The 20,167-nt window shown below is 47.4% G+C and overlaps 1 protein-coding gene across 1 annotated transcript in view; it reads left to right on the top strand.

Moving 5' to 3' along the window:
- Nucleotides 1-20,167, top strand: part of KALRN (kalirin RhoGEF kinase) — a 593,373-nt gene that overhangs the window by 447,054 nt on the left and 126,152 nt on the right. The window contains exon 34 of the mRNA XM_036242841.1: nucleotides 13,304-13,550. Coding sequence (XP_036098734.1) covers nucleotides 13,304-13,550 — 247 coding nt within the window. The remainder of the gene's footprint in view (nucleotides 1-13,303; nucleotides 13,551-20,167) is intronic.

Genomic DNA, 20,167 nt, shown 5'->3' with positions numbered 1-20,167 from the left:
TTACTGGACATCTCAAACCAGCATTGGATAAATTCTTGTTGAATGAACAAATGAATAAACATTAAGTGAAGCCAAATCTGAAACCCTATAACTTCTGCCCCTGGTGTTAATTATGCCCGGGAGCAAGTCTCCTTCCTCGTCTGGGTGAGTCCAGTCCATCTGTTAAGGCGCTCTGTCCTTGTTCCAACCTTGTTCTCCTTCTTTATCTCTCACTTGGAGGAACACACTTGGAGGAACACACTGAAGCATACATTTCAGGTTTTCAGATGACACAATGCTGGAAGGACTCGCTACCCTGATAGATGAGAGTCAAGAACACTATGTCTTAGCTAGAAAGTTAATAGAAGAGTAATAGAAAATTCTCCAAGTTAAAAGCCTCACCACCCCTCATAGAGAAATAGGGGAGCTGGCTTGAGAAGACCCTGTGATTCAGATTGGGGTTCTTGGTAGGCTACATGTTCAATAGAAGCCAAAAGCATGACTTAACTAACTCTCAGACCATGGTGATGGATGTATAGCGACTAGACATGGGAAGTGAATGCTTGACTTAGGCTGTACAGGATACACCACATCCAAAGGTTGGGTTCAATTCTATGTGGGAGGGACAGTGACATAATAGAGTTCATCCAGAAGAATATGATAAAAATATTGGAAACCCCACATTGAGAGCTATTTGAAATAACATTTTAGAAAAGAGAAGACTTCATGAAGGCTTGATGTAATCTTCACAGACATGGAGCTCTATGGAAGAAAGTTACTTCTGTATTACCACTAGAGGGCAGACTAAGAACCCTGGATGGAAATTATAAAAACAAGGAAAATGTTAAAACCACAGCCCTGCACCAGGAAGGGACAGCTTCATAAAAAAGAGAGCTAGGTATTTTTTAAAGGGCCCTGCCGTGAGTAGGAGTTTAGGGTAGAGGTCACTAAGGTCCTACATTCCTATGATCTCTAATTTTATCTGCATCTCCCAGCTTTGTGTCCTCTGCAGCTTTGTCAAACATGGATTCGAAAGTCCCTTTCCCACAGTTTCACCAATTCTTACACCATCAATACATTCGGTACAAGCATGGATCTATGCCTTGTGACATTCTGGTAGATGGATACAGCCATTAATCTAGCCAGACTGAGTGAAGAGGGTTCTGAGCCTAGAATTTGAAAACCTGAGTCTCGTCTTATCTCTGCTACTAACTAGCTTGGGACCCTCAGTTTTATCAATTATGAGTTTAAATGGTTGGATGATCTCTGACTTAATTCATTTACTTATCAATGCAGTCATTTATTCAACAAATGTTTTTTATCTACCATCTTCTAGACATGTCTTCCTTAAGTAAGTCCCTTCTTTCGGGAATTCATTTTTCTTGTCTGTAAAATAAGGTTATTTGGATTAGATGAACCCCAAAGTCCACCCCTTCACATCTAAGAGGCCATGTATCCACCTGACAATGCACTTATCTCAGCCACATGCTTGTTTGGTGGCTGAAAGGTTGCCACATAAGGCTTGGATGAACACTTTGCTAAAATCAAAAACCATTTTGTGGTTCAGGCATTTTTCAAATCTGTCTGCCTATTAACTCATAATTTCAAGTGAATAAAAACATTGTTTTAATTTGTATATGTCAAAGGCATATCATATTAAGAGAAACAGGAAAAAATAAACTGAATAAAAGAAGAAAAATTGAGAGGACAACCAATGCTAACTAATCGTAGTAGTTAATACTTAATGAATGCCTATTGAGGCTACCTTTTGAGACTTTGAAAGTCTAAACATGCCCTCATATTGACTAATGGTTTGTCTGGGCACAGAATTCTAGGCTGGAAATCATTCCCAACCCGAATTCTGAAGGAATTGCTCCATTTTCTTCTATGCTTTCATGGTGTTGCTGAAATCTGCTGTCGTTGTGGTCCTTGGTTTGTTGGGTTTTACCCAACTTTTTTGCCTCCTCTCTGAGAACTTTTAGAACACTCTTTTTCTGCCAACATGTCCTAGCTGTGTTTTAGGGTGGGTCTTTTTCATTTGCAGTGGGCACTAGGAACATTGTAGCAATTTGATGCTGCCCTTCAGCCTTAGGGATTTTTTCCTTATAATGTATTCCTTTTCATTCTGTCTACTTAAAACCTGTTCGATTGATTCTCTAATTTCCTTCTCTGTGTTCTTGTTCTCCTTTCTGGAAAATTTCTTTGACTTTACCTTCCCACCCATGTCTGAAATGTTTTGTTTCAACCATGTTTTTCCTTTCTAAGAGCTCTTTTTCATTCTGTAATTCCCCCCTTTCTGTAACAGCTTGTTCTTTTGTCCTGGATACAATACCTCTTTTTCCTCTGAGGATATTACAGTGTTGAAGTTTTATTGTCCTGCCTGAAGTATCTTTCCTCTGTGTTCCTGGTCTTTTTTGTTTGCTTAGTTTGGCCTCTGTTGAGGGGCTTTTCTGAAAAGTCTGGTGATCCTTAGCTGAATCGTATTTCGATTTCTCACAGAGGCACCAAAAAGGCTGACAGGCTATTGTGTGGATACGGGGAGCTTATTGATGGGACAGCTTCCCTGTGCAGTGATCTGACTGGGCACTGCAGGTTTGGGGAAGGAATCTCCAAATGTTGGTATTTGAATATCTGGACATCTTTTTGGTTTCTGCAGTGCAAGATTTTCAGATCTACCTTAAATGTTTATATTTGACTGCAGTGTTCTGGGAGCCAAGAGGGACGAGGATGGAGGCCAGCTCCCTATCCTGTACGTAGACCTGCATAGAATTCAGCTTTCAGGAACGTATGCAGTGGGTAGAGGAGAGATCTAGGGGTCTGCTCCCCTGACAGACTCACTCTGTCTGTCTGCCCTCCTCAGCCCCACCTGCAGTCCTCCCTCCGTGCAGCCTGGTGCTTTGCTTCCCCGGCCTCTCTGGCGGGCGCAGGGCCGAGTGCCAGGAACTCATCTCACCTCCCTTCTACCAAGGCAGATACCACTGGTTTTTTTTTTTGGTTTTTTTTTTAATCATCAGAGGATATGCTCCCATTGACCCTAGAGAGAGAAGAAAGGAAAGGAAGAAAAAGAGAGAAACATCAATCAGTTGCTTCCTGTACACACCCCAACTAGGGGATCAAACCCACAACCTGGGTATGTGCCCTGACCAGGAATCAAACCCACGACCCTTTGGTGCTTGGGCCAATGCTCCAACCAACTGAGCCACAGCAGCCAGGGCGGATACCACTCCTGAAGCTTCTTTGTCATTCAAATAAAACGTTTACTTCTCTACTACTACCTCTTATTCTCTTTGTTTTTGTGAGTCTCCACCCCGCCCCCACCCCCATGTCATTTTTGTCAGGTTTGGGAATTAGTGGAGATATAACCGAATGATTAAAGAACAAGATACATTTTTCTGGAAAGAGGCTCAGAACATAAACTGTGGGATCCGGAAGACACTGATGGGAATCGTGGGCAGCCAATGAAAGAGAACTTTCGGGCATGTAGCTAGACAGTTACAATACGGGCACTGGCTCCTGGAGTTTACCCACTGGTGCTCCAACACATATTGGCTGATCATTAGCTATGTGCCAGGCATCACTCTAGACTCAGGAGATATGGCCATGAGCAAGACAGAGAATGTTTCTGGATCTTACATCCCTTCTTGGATCTTACACTGTGATGTACAATATGACAAGAAAAAAGTTAACAAACAAGACAACATGTTAATGATAAATGCTCAAGAAAATTAAATGGGGTTATGTGTTAGAAAGTCAATATACAAGCTGCTAGGCTTACAGAATACTAAAATTGGAGGGGGGCCTGAAGTCCATTTTCCTCATCTGAGGCGTGAGGACATTCTGGTGTGGAGAGAGCACGGGGTTTTCCCAGTGTGACACACGGGTAAACCTGCACCAGCGCCCAGGCCTCCCAATTCCTGCTCCTGTGCTCTTCCCACTATTTCTTACTTTGCAGCCCATGAGGCCTGCAGTGACCACAGCCCACGCTCCAGCCTCTGTCCCTGCCCTCATTCCAGCACTGTGAGAAACAGAGCTGTTAGCTCCTTCAGCTGCAGCCAGCAGCCCAGCTCCAGAGAACAAAGATACAGCAAGTCATCAGCTTTAATTAGACCCAGCAGCTCCAGAGGCTACCAGAGTGCAAACTGAAGACCTTCCAGAGCACCGCAGTAGCATCCCAGGTGCCAGACGTGGTTTTCCACCTCTGTTTCGAAAATTCAAGGTGGAAACTGCACTGAACATGTTTCGAGGCCGCTGGTTTCTGGAAGGCTCGTCTGAGTTTCACGGCAGTGCAGGGCAGAGGTTACAGGCACAGATTTGGAAGCCAGGCACTGAGGCATCGTCAGCAGCTTGGGGCTCTCCCAAAGCTCACACCGTGGTCCCAGAAACCAGCCATCATCCTCCCACCCCTTTTATTCCTTCAAACCAGTGTGCCTCCCTGGAATATTCTCAGGTTTTTCCCCCACTACATTGATTTGTCTTATGGATTATTATTGATGTTATTATTAATTTCATTAAAAAAAAAAAAAAAACCTCTTAGGTGAGAAACATGAGGCAATACTGGAAATGAGAAAGGGGGAGGGGTTACCCAGCATTCCCCACCCAGCAAGGCCAGTCTTAACATTTTGATGAATTTCCTTCCTGTTAGTTTCTAGTTAGTTGTTAAGTCATTGATGGTGTTCTTCACCCAGTTATGTATGCAACTTTATATCTTGTCCTTTTTTTTGTTTTTTTTCTTTTTTTCTTTTTTTTTTTACCTTACCCTATTATCTTGTAAGCTCTTATAAAGCTTTATCAATTTGTAATGGCTGCCTAATTACACATTCACTTAGTGGATATAGCATAACTTAACCATTCTTTTCCTGTTAGATTTTTATATTTTAGTTTTAGGTGTTTTTTTATGTTGTGGTTAAGCTTTTCTCATTAAAGTAATGCTATTATGGCCCTGGTTGGTGTTGCTTGGTGGTTAGAGCGTCCGTTCATGCACCAGAGGGTCGTGGGTTTGATTCCCGGTCAAGGGCATGTACCTCGAGTGCAGGTTCAATCCCGGGCCCCAGTCGGGGTTGTACAGGAGACAACCAATTGACATGTCTCTCTCGCGTTGATGTCTCTCCTTCTCTCTTTCTCTCACTCTTTTCCTCCCTCCCTTCCACTCTCTCTAAAAATCAATGGAAAAAAATATCCTCGGGTGAGGACTAACAAAAAAACTGCTATTATGAACATCTTCATGCTTAAAACCATATAAAAACAGTTGCCTGTCACCCGCATGCTGCTTCTCATCTTGCTGCAGTTGGGAGGGAATCATATACACGGTCTGCTTTGAGACATCTCATACGCGACCTTGAGAAATGAAATGGACCTCTGACGGTGGGAGTCCAGGCACTGGCGGCAGGTGCAGGGCAGAAACGGACAGTTCCAACAGGAGCTGGCAGACCTTCTCAGTGCCCTTTACACCGCACCAAGGAGACACCTGCAGCTTCACATTCCTCTGAGGCCAGCTCTGGCCTCCCGTGTCGACATTCGTGTGTAGATGTTAACCGGAGATTGTGCCTTGACCTGCCTCAGCGCTGCAGAGGACCTGGACCCACAGTTGCAGGGCAGGCAGCCAGGAGAGGAGGAGGAGGTCTGACTGACCTGACCGCGATGCAGTGTCAGAAACTGACGTTCCGTTATCAGCAGGCTCAGCGGGCAGGCATCGTGGGCACTTAGCAGACTCACGGGGGAGGGGCTTCTTCAGGTGGAAGGCGTGTGGAAAGCAGTGTAGTGTCCCCGCCTCAGAGTGTTGTGGGGAAACCCGCAGGGAGTAATCTGTTCTTCTCCATATGTGGAAGGGATATTCCAGCTCACACTGTTTACACACGAGGGAGGCTCCGTTAATTCCCAACTAGGAACCAAGCGAAAATGGACCTAAATAAAAGCCATAGTTGCTGGCGAATAGGAGTAAGAACTGAGGGTGGGGATGTATGAAGTCTCCTCTCCGTAACTTGCCTGTAGCCGTATATGCTGGAGAGAAAGCATTACAGCCACACGGCGGAGCAGGAGGAAAGTGAGGACCTGAGGAGCCACTTCTGCCCCTCGGGAAGCACAGGGAGGGTGGAGGGCAGAGTCCACCCTGGGATTCAGCAGCAGGGGAACAGGCTCCCCTGCAAAGGCCAGGACCCAGAAAGGAGGAGACTGGGAAAGAATCAGATGATGTCTCCACAGCAGGCAATTGGAGGAAATCCAAATGGTATCAAAAAGGCCGGGGCGGCCTCGGTCAGAGTCCTAGGGAGCGGGCAGGCTCTCTGCTGGAGTAGCGGGGCCCTGTGATGGGAGTGAGATAGGAGCTGGTTACAGATCCTGGGGTGCAGGTCAGAGGAGACCCAGGCTTCATGCTGAGAGCCTGTGCTACCCACTCCAGGCCCCTGCATTTCACAGGTAGAAATAAGTTTGGTTTTAGAATCTGAAGCAAGAACGAATTGATACCTTGAAGGTTAAGCATCCATAGCAGGTAGTTTTAAATATACAGTAAAAATATGACGCGGCTTCGGAGTTCTGAGCAGGGTGTGGTAGCCCCGCTGCCCACTGTGGTGCTGAGGGATGGGGCTGAGGACGCCTGTCAAATGGGAACATGCTCATTGAAAGAACAGCCAACTAGCTCATAGAAGAGACCGAAACATACATCATGAAAATCTTTTTTTAAAAGCTACTTGGGGTGATCATCCTGGAGAAATCAGGGCCCTGCTAAGGGAGAGCAAAGTGATTTTTACATGTAGGTCAGTAAAATGGGTCCACTCAGCAGGGCCTGCTTTTCTCGAGAAATATTTAGAGGAAGAGTCCCCGGTTATAGGTTTGTCTTTTTCGAGGACTAGCATAACTCAGCCCAGTGGCGAGGACAGCTAAATGCCGGGAGAGTCAGCAAGCTGCCGGTGTGTCAGATCTACGTGGGCTGACCTCCCAGCGGAACCTGCAGGTCAAAGAGCAGGAGGCGGAGATAACACAGCGTTATGGCCAGACCACCCGCCACAGGGGGGAGAGCTGGTGGTTAAAAGCTTGTGAAGAGGGCGCTGGGGGCACTGAGGAGGTTTTTAGAGTAATCCGAGTCTAGGACTCCCGGTGAAGATGGCGGGTAGGTAACCACGGTATCGTCCCCCCACAACCACATCAAAGGTACAACTAAACTACAGAACAACCATCATTCAAAACCGCCTGAAATCAAGCTGAATGGAAGTCCTACGGAATTAAAGCAGCAGCCACATCGAGACTGGTAGGAGGGGCGGAGGGGACGGGCTGGTCCCACACCCACGTGTGGCGGATAAAAATCAGGAGGACACCTCAGCTGGGAAGATCCTCCCTGAGGACTGAGGGGTCCCCGTCCCACACCAGGCACCCCGCTCAGGGTTCCAGTGCCAGGAAGAGAATCCCCATCACTTATGGCTGGAAAAACCAGCGGGAACTGAGGCTCAGGGAAGCTGAAGCGGCTGGAACCCCAGGCAGCTCCTCTTAAAGGGCCCACGCACAGACTTATCGGACTCTCTCCCTCTAAGCTCGGAGGGGAGGCAGCTCGAGGGGCGCCAGAGATATACAGGGAAGAACTGAGCTGTTTGGCACTGGAGCGAGGGCTGGAAAGGGGGCTTTCTCGGGGACAGGCGTGCTGTCAGAGGCCTTTGTTCCTTTGGTGAGCCCTTCCCTGGAGCGGCAGACAGTCACCATATCTGGGACTCCAGCAACCTGGCTCACACTGGTAGCCCCACCCTGGTGACTCCCTGAGGCCCCGCCCCACCCAACTTTCAGGCCCACCCAAGCTGTTGCCAGTTGCTTAACCATAGAATTGGCCTGTCTTGGATCCTGCTTCAGGTTTTCCTAAATTCTTTCAAACAAGCAGCATCTGGTCTCAGCAAGCCCCATACCTCTCGTTAAGTAATACACAGAAACAAACACAGGGAGGCAGCCAAAATGAGGAGACAAAGAAACAGGTCCCAAATGAAAGAACAGAACAAAACCCCAAGAAGAGAACTAAGCGAAATGGAGATAAGCAACCTAACAAATGCTGAGTTCAAAATACTGCTTATAAGGATGCTCAATGAACTTAGTGAGGGCCTCAAGAGCATAAAAAAGAACCAGTCAGAAATGAAGGAGGCATTAACTGAAATAAAAAATAATTTACACAGATTCAATAGTAGAGTACGTAAATCCAAGAAGCAAACCATCAATTTGGAATATAAGGAAGCAAAAAACGCCCAATCAGAACAGCACAAATAAAAAAGAACCAGAAAAATGAGGATAGTGTAAGGAGCCTCTGGGACAACTTTAAGCATGCCAACATTCGCATCTTGGGGGTGCCAGAAGGAGAAGAGTGAGAACAAGAAATTGAAAACCTGTTTGAAACAATAATGACAGAAAACTTTCCTAACTTGGTGAAGGAAACAGACATACAAGTCCAGGAAGCACAGAGAGTCTCAAACAAGATGAACCCCAAGAGGCCCACATCAAGACACATCATCATCAAAATGCAAAAGATTCAAGACAAAGAGAGAATCTTAAAAGCAGCAAGAGAAAAGCAGTTAGTTACCTACAAGGGAGTTCCCATAAGGCTGTCAGCTGATTTCTCAAAAGAAATTTTGCAGGCCAGAAGGGAGTGGCAAGAAATATTCAGAGTAATGAAACGCAAGAACCTACAACCAAGATTACTCTATCCTGCAAAACTGTCATTTAGAATCAATGGTCATATAAAGACTTTCCCAGACAAGAAAAAGTTAAAGGAGTCCATCACCACCAAACCGTTATTATATGAAATGATGAAGGGTCTTTTTGAAGAAAAAGATAAAATATGTGAACAAACAAAATGGCAATGGATACATATCTATCGACAATGGAATCTACAAACAAAATGAACAAGCAGAACAGAAACATTCTCATAGATACAGAGAACATTTTGTTGGTTGCCAGTTGGGAGGGGGGTTGGGGGAATGGGTGAAAAAGGTGAAGGGATTAAGAAGCACAAATTCATTGCTAGACTGACAAACCTCAAAGGGCAGGGGGTGGGAGGGTGGGAAGAAATAAACCAAAGAACTTATATGCATAACCAATGGACACAGACAATAGTGTGGGGAAAGGCAGGAGGGGGGCGGGAGTGGGGAGGAGGGGGTCAATGGGGGAAAAATGAGGAACATCTGTAATACATTCAACAATAAAGATTTTAAAAATTAAAAAAATAAATAATCTGAGTCTAGAGCCATGAAAGGGGGAAATGGGGACGGGGGAAGGGAGGAAAGATAGTTCAGAGAGGTAAGAGGGGGTGTGGTTGGGGGGAGGCTTGGCATACGCAGGGAAGTGGATGCTCAGAGAATTGACAATTAAAGATAAAGTCGACTTAAAATAAGCCATGTGGGAGTATACAGAGAGAGAGAGAGAGAGAGAGAGAGAGAGAGAGACCGACCTCTGTGCTGCCTCAGCTGTGAATGGCTCCACCCACAGAGAGACCAAGTAGCCAACCAATCAGCCCAGCAGGGAGGCGAGGAGGATGGACGGAGGACAGACTGACAGCAGTCCCCCAGCTCCACGTCTGTCTCAGTGACTGAGGAATCAACCAGGAAATGAGTGAGAGGCAACACCAGCCCGTGCAGGGGAACCTGGGAAGGAAGGCTCAGCCCGAAGAAAATTAGGAAACATAAGGGGATCTCTGACAAGGGAGTGTTGAAAGGAAGAATGGTATGTGGGCCTAACAGGGAAAGTTAGAAAATGAATATGCTGAGAAATATAAAAAAAAATCTAAAGATGTGCAAAGGAGTACAGTAAAACAGTTCTTAAAAGGCTGTGAGGAAGAAAAGAAATAGGACTAAACAGAGATGTGCTTTGCAACATTGCCCAAAACAGGTGTTGGACAAAACCTATTTGAAGTCCTGGGATCAGAGGGAGGAGCGGCGGCTTCCCCAGGTGCTGGGGATGGAGGGCAGAGAGCAGGAGACACGGTCCGAGTGGGTGCCGTGCACTGCTCCTTTCGCAATGGAAAGAGGAGGGAGAGGAAACAGTGACCCTGGTCTTTAGGACACGCACCGGAACTGGTCAGAATGAAAAAACATGTCTAAGGAACATATAAGCTAGCATTCGTGAAGGAATTGGGTTTTTATGGGTTAAAGAGGGGACCGCTGTTTAATCAACACTCAGGAGGTGGTGTGACTCCTCCCAGTCCAGGCGGTGGCTTGGAACCTGAATGAATTACATTTAAGGACTGCAAGTACAAATCTGACCTGCGCCAGGATTCCTCAGAGGTCTTTGGCCCTGCGTCCTTGACTCCTCCCCTGCTGGCAGGAGCTCTTAGAACTTCCCAGTGCTGATTCTAGCTGCGCATTCTCTGAGGTGTGAACCCCGAGCTCCCTGGGCACCTTACCCGTTCCCTGTGGCTCTGGGGAGAAGATGGGGAGGGGCTGCGTCAGGGGCATCCCTGCCTGACCACCCGCTCATTCATTTCTCTTCAACCCCCCAGCTGCCACTCTCTGGAATTCCCTTATTGCCCTGGGTGGGCCCTGGTGTAGTGAATCTCTTTGACCGCTCGCTGAGGTGAGGTGAAGCAGACTCATCCATAGTGGTCTGGCTGGATCTAAAGCTTGATCACCAGAGACACTGCCCATTGGTCATCTTTCTTCCACTTCCTCCTTCATCTGTCTGGACCGGGCAGCCTACAGGAGGCCACCTCCACCATCTGGTGATGTTTCCAGACTTCTCTCCAGGACCTGGATCACTGAACTGTGGATCACACAGCCTGCTCGGTACCCTCCCCTGCCCACTCCAAACCTGCCAGCCAGCCCGGCTCTGATTTGCCCTAGGGGACAGCGGGCCTTGTCTCTGGGCTGCACGCTAGGCGTCCGTGACCAGAGCCTCTCTGCTGTGCCTCAGGTCAGCAGAAGGGCCGCAGGTCGACCTCAGGCCAGGTGCTCCCCTGACCCGGGAAGAGCCCCAAGGGCTCGACAGTTGGCACAAAGGAACAACCGCCGTGAGGCGTTTGAGCTCAGCGGCAGAAATCCTCAGAGTTCCAAGGGCTTTGGTGGTCATCTAGGCCAGCGTCCCACAAATCGTCCATTAGTGGAAAGTGGCATCGATTTTGTGGGATGCCACCAGCAATTGCGACAAAGAAACGAAATTGAGTATCAGAGTGAAACTTGTGTTTCAGTGATGTCACTGTTCGTGCACAGTGTGGGCTGGTCAGATGTAAAATGCATTTCTTACAGAGGACTGCGATCCAAAACGTTGGAGAGACCTGATGTAGGCCAAGCAAACCCTGGGAGGGCCAGCAGCTTAGACGCTGATGTCTTCTCTCCATCTGCCTCCCATCCCCTCCACCCACAAACATACCTACAAATACATATATAGCCTGCCCTGGCGGGTTTAAGAACCATGGGATTTGTAGTCGAGTTCTGGGTTCAGTCCAGGTAGGTGACTGTGGGAAACCATCTAGTCAGTGTTTCTCCGACATGATCCCAGGAACTCCTTTCTCAGAATCATGAGTTGGAGTCCTTGGGGTCCTAACCCGGGCCCCCTGAATCAGGGAGCTGGGGCAAGGGAGGGACCGGCAAGGGCATCTGCATTTTTAATAAGCTACCTAGGTGATCTTTGTGCACACTCGCTGTTCTGTCCGCTGAGCTTGGTGTTTCTGGGCTTACATTCCTTGACGACTGAGAGATGGTAACCTCAGCTGGCTGTTGTGAGGACCGAGTGGTAACGAGTGTGCAGGTGGTTTGCACACTGTGGAAGCACTGCAGATGTGAGCTGCTCCTGTCCACGGCATCTTCTCGACGTGATGCGAGGAAGAGGGCACCAGGGAAGTGGGGGCGTGGGACTGCACATTTAAGGGGACCAGGGAAGTTAACTGGGAAAAACTGAGACAACAAGCTTGTTTTTTCTTCTAGTGGCCCTTTCCCTGTCTCACCTTCTGTCCTACAGATTTCTCTTCCTGGTCTAATGCCAAGGGCAGTGCAGAGGTCCCGTGCCCGCCGTGGGGTGTGTCTAGAGCGGACGCCCTGATGCATACTGCAACCACCAGTCTGATGCCTCTCGTTAACCTTTGTAAGCCCGTGTGGCAATCAATTCAAGTTCTGTTAGAAAACTCTCGTGGGCCTGAGCACAGAGCTCTTGGTGCTGGTGGGGCTGTTGACTCCCCACTTACTGCGATGTTTGGAGTTCACCATTCCACAGAGGCTTCCCAGACGTGTGTGCAGTTGCTACACAACATATTCGAGCTCGTGTGTTAGTACGGCTGCTGGTGCAGACAATGCCGGCCGAAGGCTTACATCAGAGGTGTGCAGCCCAAAGGGGCAGCCCGGGAGGGGGCGCAGGGGCTTCCCCCTGAACGGGCGCCAGGGCATAACCTTAGACAACAGGCTGCTGAGTTGGGCCCCTGGGTCTCTCACTCTTCTCCTGCCCCCCCCCCGCCCCCGCCTCTGCCTCTGAGGGCAGCTGCTGTTCCAAGAGAAGCTTTGTGCTTAGCTCTATGAGACCAATCAGTGACTAATGGGTTCTCATGGAGAAAGGGAAAGTCTCAGCATCTAGCTAGTAGAGGTTGTTCCTGTCTCCGGGTCTCTCTACCCAGTTTTATTGGTTCTGCCCCAGGATCGGTTAGTGGGAAGGGCCAGGCCTGGAGGAGGGCAGGACGGAACACTAAGGATGGCCCCTACGTAAGATGTGACTCCTCTTCCCCACCATCCTTCCCCTTGGTCCCTGGTCCTGAGCTAATGTCAAACAATTCCGATGCCCTTCCAGGTAAACAGAATTCAGCGCCTGCCTTTGAGATGAAGCCTCATTCATTTTGTGTTACTGGCCTCTGTTTCTTCACTGATGGCTGCAGTGAGGGCGGGGGGTGGGGAAGGCAGCTGTCTCCTCCGTTATTCCCACACATCTAGTCAAGTGAGAGCAAGTGACTTAGACACAGATGCTTAGTGAGTCTGAGGGGCGGTTGTGGGGCAGACAAGGGGCCTGGGGTAAAGCCCTTGGAAGAGGGGAAGAAACGTATTGGGGAAGGGGTTTAAAGGCAGTGAGCTGGAAGCGTGGCAAAGAGATCACTAACCAAACAAGGAGTTAGAATGAAAGCCGGTTCTGGGCAGGCGCAGACGGGCAGCAGCTAGAATGGCTGAGTGATTCCATAGCACTGTTAATTCCTTTTTTTTTCTTGTTTTCTCTCCTGCTCCCAACTCCCTTCGCCATCTTCTGCCTTCTTTCCTGAATCCCGTCTTTTTCTTTTTTCCTCCTCCCTCCATCCTGTCCTCTGTTCTCATGTGTCCTTTCTCCCCTTCCTTCGCCCCCACCCATCTCCTCCCTCCGTGCTCTCATGTTTGCTCCCATCCCCCCTCGCCTCCAGCTCTCTGGCGGATGTGAGCTGACCGTGGTCCTCCAGGACTTCAACGCCAGCCACAGCAGCGAGCTGACCATCCAGGTGGGACAGACGGTGGAGCTGCTGGAGCGGCCCAGTGAGCGGCCGGGCTGGTGTCTGGTGCGCACCACGGAACGGAGCCCCCCGCAGGAGGGCCTGGTCCCCAGCAGCGCCCTGTGCATCAGCCATTCCCGAAGCAGCGTGGAGATGGACTGCTTCTTCCCCTTGGTGAAAGGTAGGGTGACAGAAGGGAAGGGTGTGGACTGGAGCCCGCTGGGGACGCTGGCCCCTCTAACTGAAGGACAGCATGGAACTAACCTGTGTCATGAACCCGCCTCCACCTCCTGGGATTTCCCTGGGACCTGCTTGTGAAGACAGTGGGTTGGGCCTTAAAGAGAGAGACCTGCTGAGTAGCCCTGTGACTTTGGGAAAGTTGTTTAAGCTTTCTGAATCGGTTTCACCTTTAAAATGAAGGTTTAATTAGATGGTTCCTGATATCTCTTCCAGCCCCCCCGTTGTATCACCTACGTTTAGAAAGGTCCTCTTCTACCTATGGCCAAAGCCTGGACCCCTCCTCTCCATTCCCCGCTCTCCCCTGCACAGCTGCCTCGGCTTCCTGACACCCCCACTCACCCGAGTGCTCATGCGGACACAGGGGCACCCCAACCCTGGGTCAAGTCCCTGCCGGGACCCGAGGCACTCATGTATGTGTCTTTGACGGGTAAATTATTGGAGCCGGGCTTCTGTGTGCATAGTCCTGTGTTCCTGCCCCACGCTTCTTTATTCATTTTCTCACACCAGCAAGACTAACCAATGGGAACAGAGATTCTCCAAGGTGGGGGTGTCTCTGGACTGGCAGCCCCAGCAGCCCCTGGGAACTTGTTAGAAAAGCAGATTCTCAGACCAGTCTCCAGAGCTGCTGGGTCAGAGATGCTGGGGTGAGCCAGTCTCTGTGTTTTAACCAGCCCTCCCAGGATGATGCGTTGAAAGAGGCTGGGGCTTTGAAGTCACTGACTGAGGAAACTGAGGCGCAGAGAGCGACTTAGTTCTGAGCTTTTTGTGGCTAGTCGGATCATCTGCACCAGCGGCACCTTGTATGCAGGCCTGTGGCAGGTATTTCTGGGATAGGAAGAGCGAAGGGACCTGGTTCTGTCAGGAGTCAGGGACGAGGGTCACGTGGAGCTTCGTAGTAGACACCACAGGGTAATAATGCTTAAATGTTCTCGTTTCTGGAATTCCATCTGGTCCATCTCCGAAGCCTGACTTCCTCCTTGTGTCCACCAGATGGCGATAGCGGGCGGCATTGTGAGTACTGCAGGACCCTTCATCCAGCCCCCCTGGGGTTTTCCACCAGGAGAAAAATGTGAACAAAAACCTGATTCTTCTCCCTCTGCATACACAGACACCTGTGTCCCCTCCCTCAGTTAAGCCCACACCCGGTTCGTTTCTCCCCTTTTCTCTGAGGACTCCGGAGGGACTGGGTCAGGAATTCGTGTGGAATCTGAACTCTGAGCTCCTTTGTCCTTTGAGGTAGCCACTAGAAGAACTCCTGGTACCTGGGAAGAGAAAACCAAGGAAACAGGAATGTGATTCTGTTTGAAGTTTAAAGAAGAGGGAAACTGGGACCCAAAGAGGTTAGAATTGTGAAAGTGAAATGAGATAATATACTCAAAACACTTAGAACAGTGCCCGGCACTCAATATATTTAGTTGTCATAAGTTATAGTTATTACATCATTTGTCATAGATTATTCAGCAGAATAGCTATAAAATCCCACAAGTGCTGCCTAGAGACCCCATCTCCAGAGACAAAGCCAAGGACAGCAGTTTGCTGGGAAGGACTACTTGTCACAGACAACCAAGTTCAAGTAGGTCCATCAGGAAGGACTTGGCTTCAAGAGAAGGCCTGATACTTCTTTTTTTAAGTAATTTTTTTTTCAATTACAGTTAACATGCACTACTCCATTAGTTTTGGGTGTAGAATATACTGATTAGACATTTATATAACTTACGAAGTGATCACCCCAGTAAGTCTAGTACCCATCTGACACCATACATATTTATTACAGTATTATTGACTATATTCCTTATGCTGTACTTTACATCCCTGTGACTGTTTTTAATAACTGGTAATTTGCATATCTTAATCCCTTTCTCTTTTTCACCCATCCTCAAATCCCCCTTTCATCTGGCTACCATCAGTTTCTCCTCTGTATCTATGACTTTGTTTCTGTTTTGTTTATTTTTTTTAGATTCCACATATAAGTGAAATCACATGGCATTTGTCTTTTTCTCTGTCTGACTTACTTCACTTAGCAAAATACCCTCTAGGTCCATTTATGTTGTTGCAAATAGCAAGATTTCACTCTTTTTTATAGCTGAGTTATATTCCATTGTATATATGTACCACATCTTCTTTACCCACTCATCTATTGATGAGCACTTAGGTTGCTTTCATATCTTGACTATTGCAAATAATGCTGCAGTGAACATAAGGATTCATTTGTCTTTTTAAATTAGTGTTTTGAATTTCTTCAGACAGATACCCAGAGTGGAATTGCTGGGTCTTCTTTGTCCCTTGTTATAGCCTTTGTTTCAAAGTCTATTTTGTTTAATATAAATATTGCTACCCCAGCTTTTTTTCTCATTTCCATTTGCATAAAATATTTTTTCCATCACTTTACTTTCAGTCTGTGTGTGTCTTTAAATCTGAAGTGAGTTTCTTGTAGATAGCACATATGTGGGTCATGTTTTCTTATCCTTTAGGCCACCCTATGTCTTTTGATTGGAGCATTTAATTCATTCACATTTAAAGTAACTATTGATAGATATATAGTTATTACCCCTTTGTTATTCATATATATATATATATTTTTTAATCCTCACCCAAGGACATTTTTCCATTTTTTGTTGAGATAGAGTGGGAGGGAGAGAGAGGAACAGAGAGAGAGAGAGAGAAACATCGATGTGAAAGGGACACATCGAGTGGCTGCCACCGGCACGACCGACCAGGGCCGGGGACAAACTGCAACCGAGGTACATGCCCTTAGCGGGAACCGAACCCGGGTCTCTCAGGACCGCAGGCCGACGCTCTTACCACTGAGCCAAACCGGCCAGGGCTGTTATTCATATTTTTTAATCTCTTCTTCTCCTCCTTTTCCTTTTCCTTCCCCTCTCTTTCCCCCTCCTCCTTCCTCCTTTTATCTTTCTCTTTCACCTTCTTATTTATCCCTGTATAATTTTTTGTAATACTGGTTTGGTGGTGATGAACTCCTTTAGCTTTTTCTTGTTTGGGAAGATGTTTATCTGTCCTTAAACTTGGAACGATAGCCTTGCTGGATAGAGTAATCTTGGTTGTAGGTCTTTGCTTTTTATCACCTTGAATATTTTGTGCCAATCCCTTCCAGCCTTCAAAGTCTCTGTTGAGAAATCAACTGGAAGTCTTATGGGAACGCCTTTTTGGTTAATTACTGCTTTTTTCTTGCTGCTTTTAAGATTATCTCTTTCTTTAACCTTTGGCATTTTAATCATGATGTGTCTTGGTGTGGGCCTCTTTGGATTCATCTTGTTTGGGACTCTCTGAACATATGGACTTATATATCTATTTCTTTCACAATAGTAGAAAAGTTTCTGTCATTATTTCTTCAAATAAGTTTTCAATCCCTTGCTCTCTCTTTTTCTTCTTTTGGTACCTCTATGATGTGAATGTTGGTACATGTGATGTTGTCCCAGAGGCTCCTTAAACTATTCTCATTTATTTTATTTTACTTTTTACTTTTTTGATTGGATGTTTTCTACTACCTTGTCTCCCAAATCACTGATTCATTCTTCTGCTTCATCTAATCTATTGTTGATTCCCTCTAATATATTTTTAATTTTAGTTATTCTTCATTTCTATCTCTTTGTTAAGTTCTCACTGAGATCATCTATTCTTCCTGTAAGTTCGTTGAGCATCCTTATAAATGTTTTGAACTCTGCATATGATACATAGCTTATCTCCATTTTATTTAGTTCTTTTTCTGGAGTTTTTCTTTCATTTGGAAGATGTTTCTTTTTCTCCCCGTTTTAGCTGCATCCCTGTGATTTTTCTATGTACTGGGTAGAGCTGCAATATCTCCTGGGTTGTAGAATGGCCTTGTGCGTAGGTGTTCTATGGGGCTCAGTGGACAGTCTCTCTGGCCATCTGAACTGTGTGCTCCAGGTGTGTCCCTTGTGTGGGTTGTGTGTGCCCTCCTGTTGTAGTGGAGCCTTGATTGCTGTTGGCACATCAATGGGAGGGACTGACCCTCAGGCTGATGTGCTGTGAGGGGTGATCGTGACCACAGAAGAGGAGTTGTGCAGGGACTGAACCCACAGAGCAGGATTCACTTTAGCTGGGCTGATGCCTGCCAAGTCTACCCTTTGGGTGTGACCCTACACTTTTTGACCTAGGTCCAGCCTCCCTGGCCTATGGCTGAGTAAAATGTCCATCCCCTCCCTACCCCCAGCCCAGCTGGGGCCCCTCTGTATGCTGTTTGGAAGGAGCAAACCCAAGGGGGAGAAGCAGAGAGCCGTCAGAGTGGGTCTGTGATCCAGAGGCAGGAGGTGGAGACATTCTGGGTAAGAACTCGAGGGAGAAGGGAGTTAGTGGAGAGTTACCTGAAAATGAGAAGTGAGGAGGAGGGATGGAAAATAGAGGCTGAGGGAAAGCAAGGAAGGAAGCTGCCACAGAACGTTTCAGCTAACTATGCCAGCCATCCTGGCTTCTTCACGACGGCACCCGCACCTCCACCCCTGCAGCGCCTTCACCCGTTTCCTTGGATCTGTTTGTTTGCAAGTTGGTTCCCCTCTCTGCAAGCATAGACCAATTAGGCTGGCCTTCAAATGGCAACCTGGGAGTAAAGAAGTAAATGCATCCTGTAGCTGCCTTATAAACAGATAATCCGATTGCTGCACTCTGCCATCTGTGAGAGAACCTTGGAACAAAGTCGACTCCAAAGCCGGTGAGCGATATTTAAGTCATATTCGGTGCAATACCCTTTGGTCAGTGTTTCTGAAATAAGATTTTTGCCACAAAAATTATGGCATTTTGTGTTGGTCAAAATAGTTCAATTAGCCCTGACCAGTTTGGCTCAGCGTCGGCCCACAGACCAATGAGTCACGGGTTCGATTCCAGCCAAGGGCACATACATACCTTGGTTGCGGTTTGTACGTGGCCCTGGTTGGGGTCGTGCGGGAGGCAACTAGTCTATGTGTCCCTTCCATGTCGATGTTTCTTTCTCTCCTCCTCCCCTCTCTCCCCCCGTCCCACTCTATCAGAAGATAAACTGAAAAATACCCTCGGGTGAGGGTTTAAAAAGAATAGTTCAATCATTACACGTTGTGTGAATATATACCTAAACAAATTATCACATTGGAATTGTTTTGTGAAATACAATAAGTCAAATCTAGAAAAGAAAAAGGCAACCTGTGAGCTCTCGCTGCCCTCGCTGTGTGGGCTCAGAATGCACAGGTAGGTGGCTGCCCCCCCGCATCAGGACTTGGTCCCACTCCCCAGGAGCATCTCTGAGGGCCCCACCGGGGTGCCGTGTGTGCACATGCACCTGCCCCGGCTTGGCAACCCCCCTCCCTCTCTCTCCAGGGCCTGCCCTAGTGTCGGCCTCTTAGAGGAAATTAAATAAACAGTTCCTTCCTCCATTTCAGCGGGCTGCCTGCTGGCCAGCCGGCCTCTGGGCAGTGATTTGGCTCCAGCAGCCACTCTACCTTACAAGCTATGCAAACTGGGTTGAGATAAACTGAAATTGTTTATCTCAGTCTGGGATGGTGTATGAGGCATCAGTATTTTCAAAAGTTTCCTCCCTTGGTCATTCTGATGGTCCATGAGGACTGAGCACTGCTTGATGGGTTTGGCACCCCCACAGGTCAGGCTTAGGAGATACTTTAAGATGCACTGGGAAGGTTAGTATGCGGGTTATATAAGGAACTCGTACAACTCAACAACAACAGAATTTGTTTAAAAAACAGGCAAAGGATTTGAATAGGCATTTCTCCAAAGGAGATGTACAAATGGCCAACAGCCACATGAAAAGGTGCTCAACATTACTATTTATTGGGGAAATGCAGATCAAAACCACAGTGAGATCCCACTTCATATCCATTAGAATGGCTATCATTAAACACACAGAGAGAGAAAATAACAGGCTATTGGTGGAGATGTGGAAAAATCAGAACCCTGCGCACTGCTAGTGGAAAAGTAAAATGGTGAATTGCTGTGGAAAATAGTATAGGTTTCCTCAAAAAATTAAAAATAGAATTACCACACAAGCCCAGAGTCAGAAAGCTAAAAATAAAAATTTTTTTAAAAGACGCTGTTTTTTGCCCTGGCCGGTTTGGCTCAGCGGTTAGAGCGTCGACCTGTGGTCCTGAGAGACCCGGGTTCGGTTCCCGCTAAGGGCGCGTACCTCAGTTGCAGTTTGTCCCCGGCCCTGGTCGGTCATGCGGTGGCAGCCACTCGATGTGTTCCTTTCACATCGATGTTTCTCTCTCTCTCTCTGTTCCTCCCTCCCACTCTACCTGAACAAAAAAATGAGAAAATGTCCTCGAGTGAGGATAAAAAAAATAATAATAATTAAAAAAAAAAAAGACGCTGTTTTTTGATTTGTTTTGTTTTTGGTACGTGCCCCTAGTGGGAACCAAACCCGGGACTCTCTGGTCCGCAGGCCGACGCTCCAACCGCTGAGCCAAACCGGCCAGTGCAAAGCTGTTTTGAGTAATAAAAGCAATTCAAAGGCTAAAAAGAAATAGAATTACCATATGATCCAGCAATTTTACTTTTAGGTGTATATCCCAAAGCGTTGAAAGCAGGGACTCAGAG

Source organism: Molossus molossus, unplaced genomic scaffold, assembly GCF_014108415.1.
Source record: "Molossus molossus isolate mMolMol1 unplaced genomic scaffold, mMolMol1.p scaffold_m16_p_5, whole genome shotgun sequence".
NCBI lineage: Eukaryota > Metazoa > Chordata > Mammalia > Chiroptera > Molossidae > Molossus > Molossus molossus.
The sequence above is the reverse complement of the archived record's forward strand: the minus strand, read 5'-3'. Positions and strand labels throughout refer to the sequence as shown.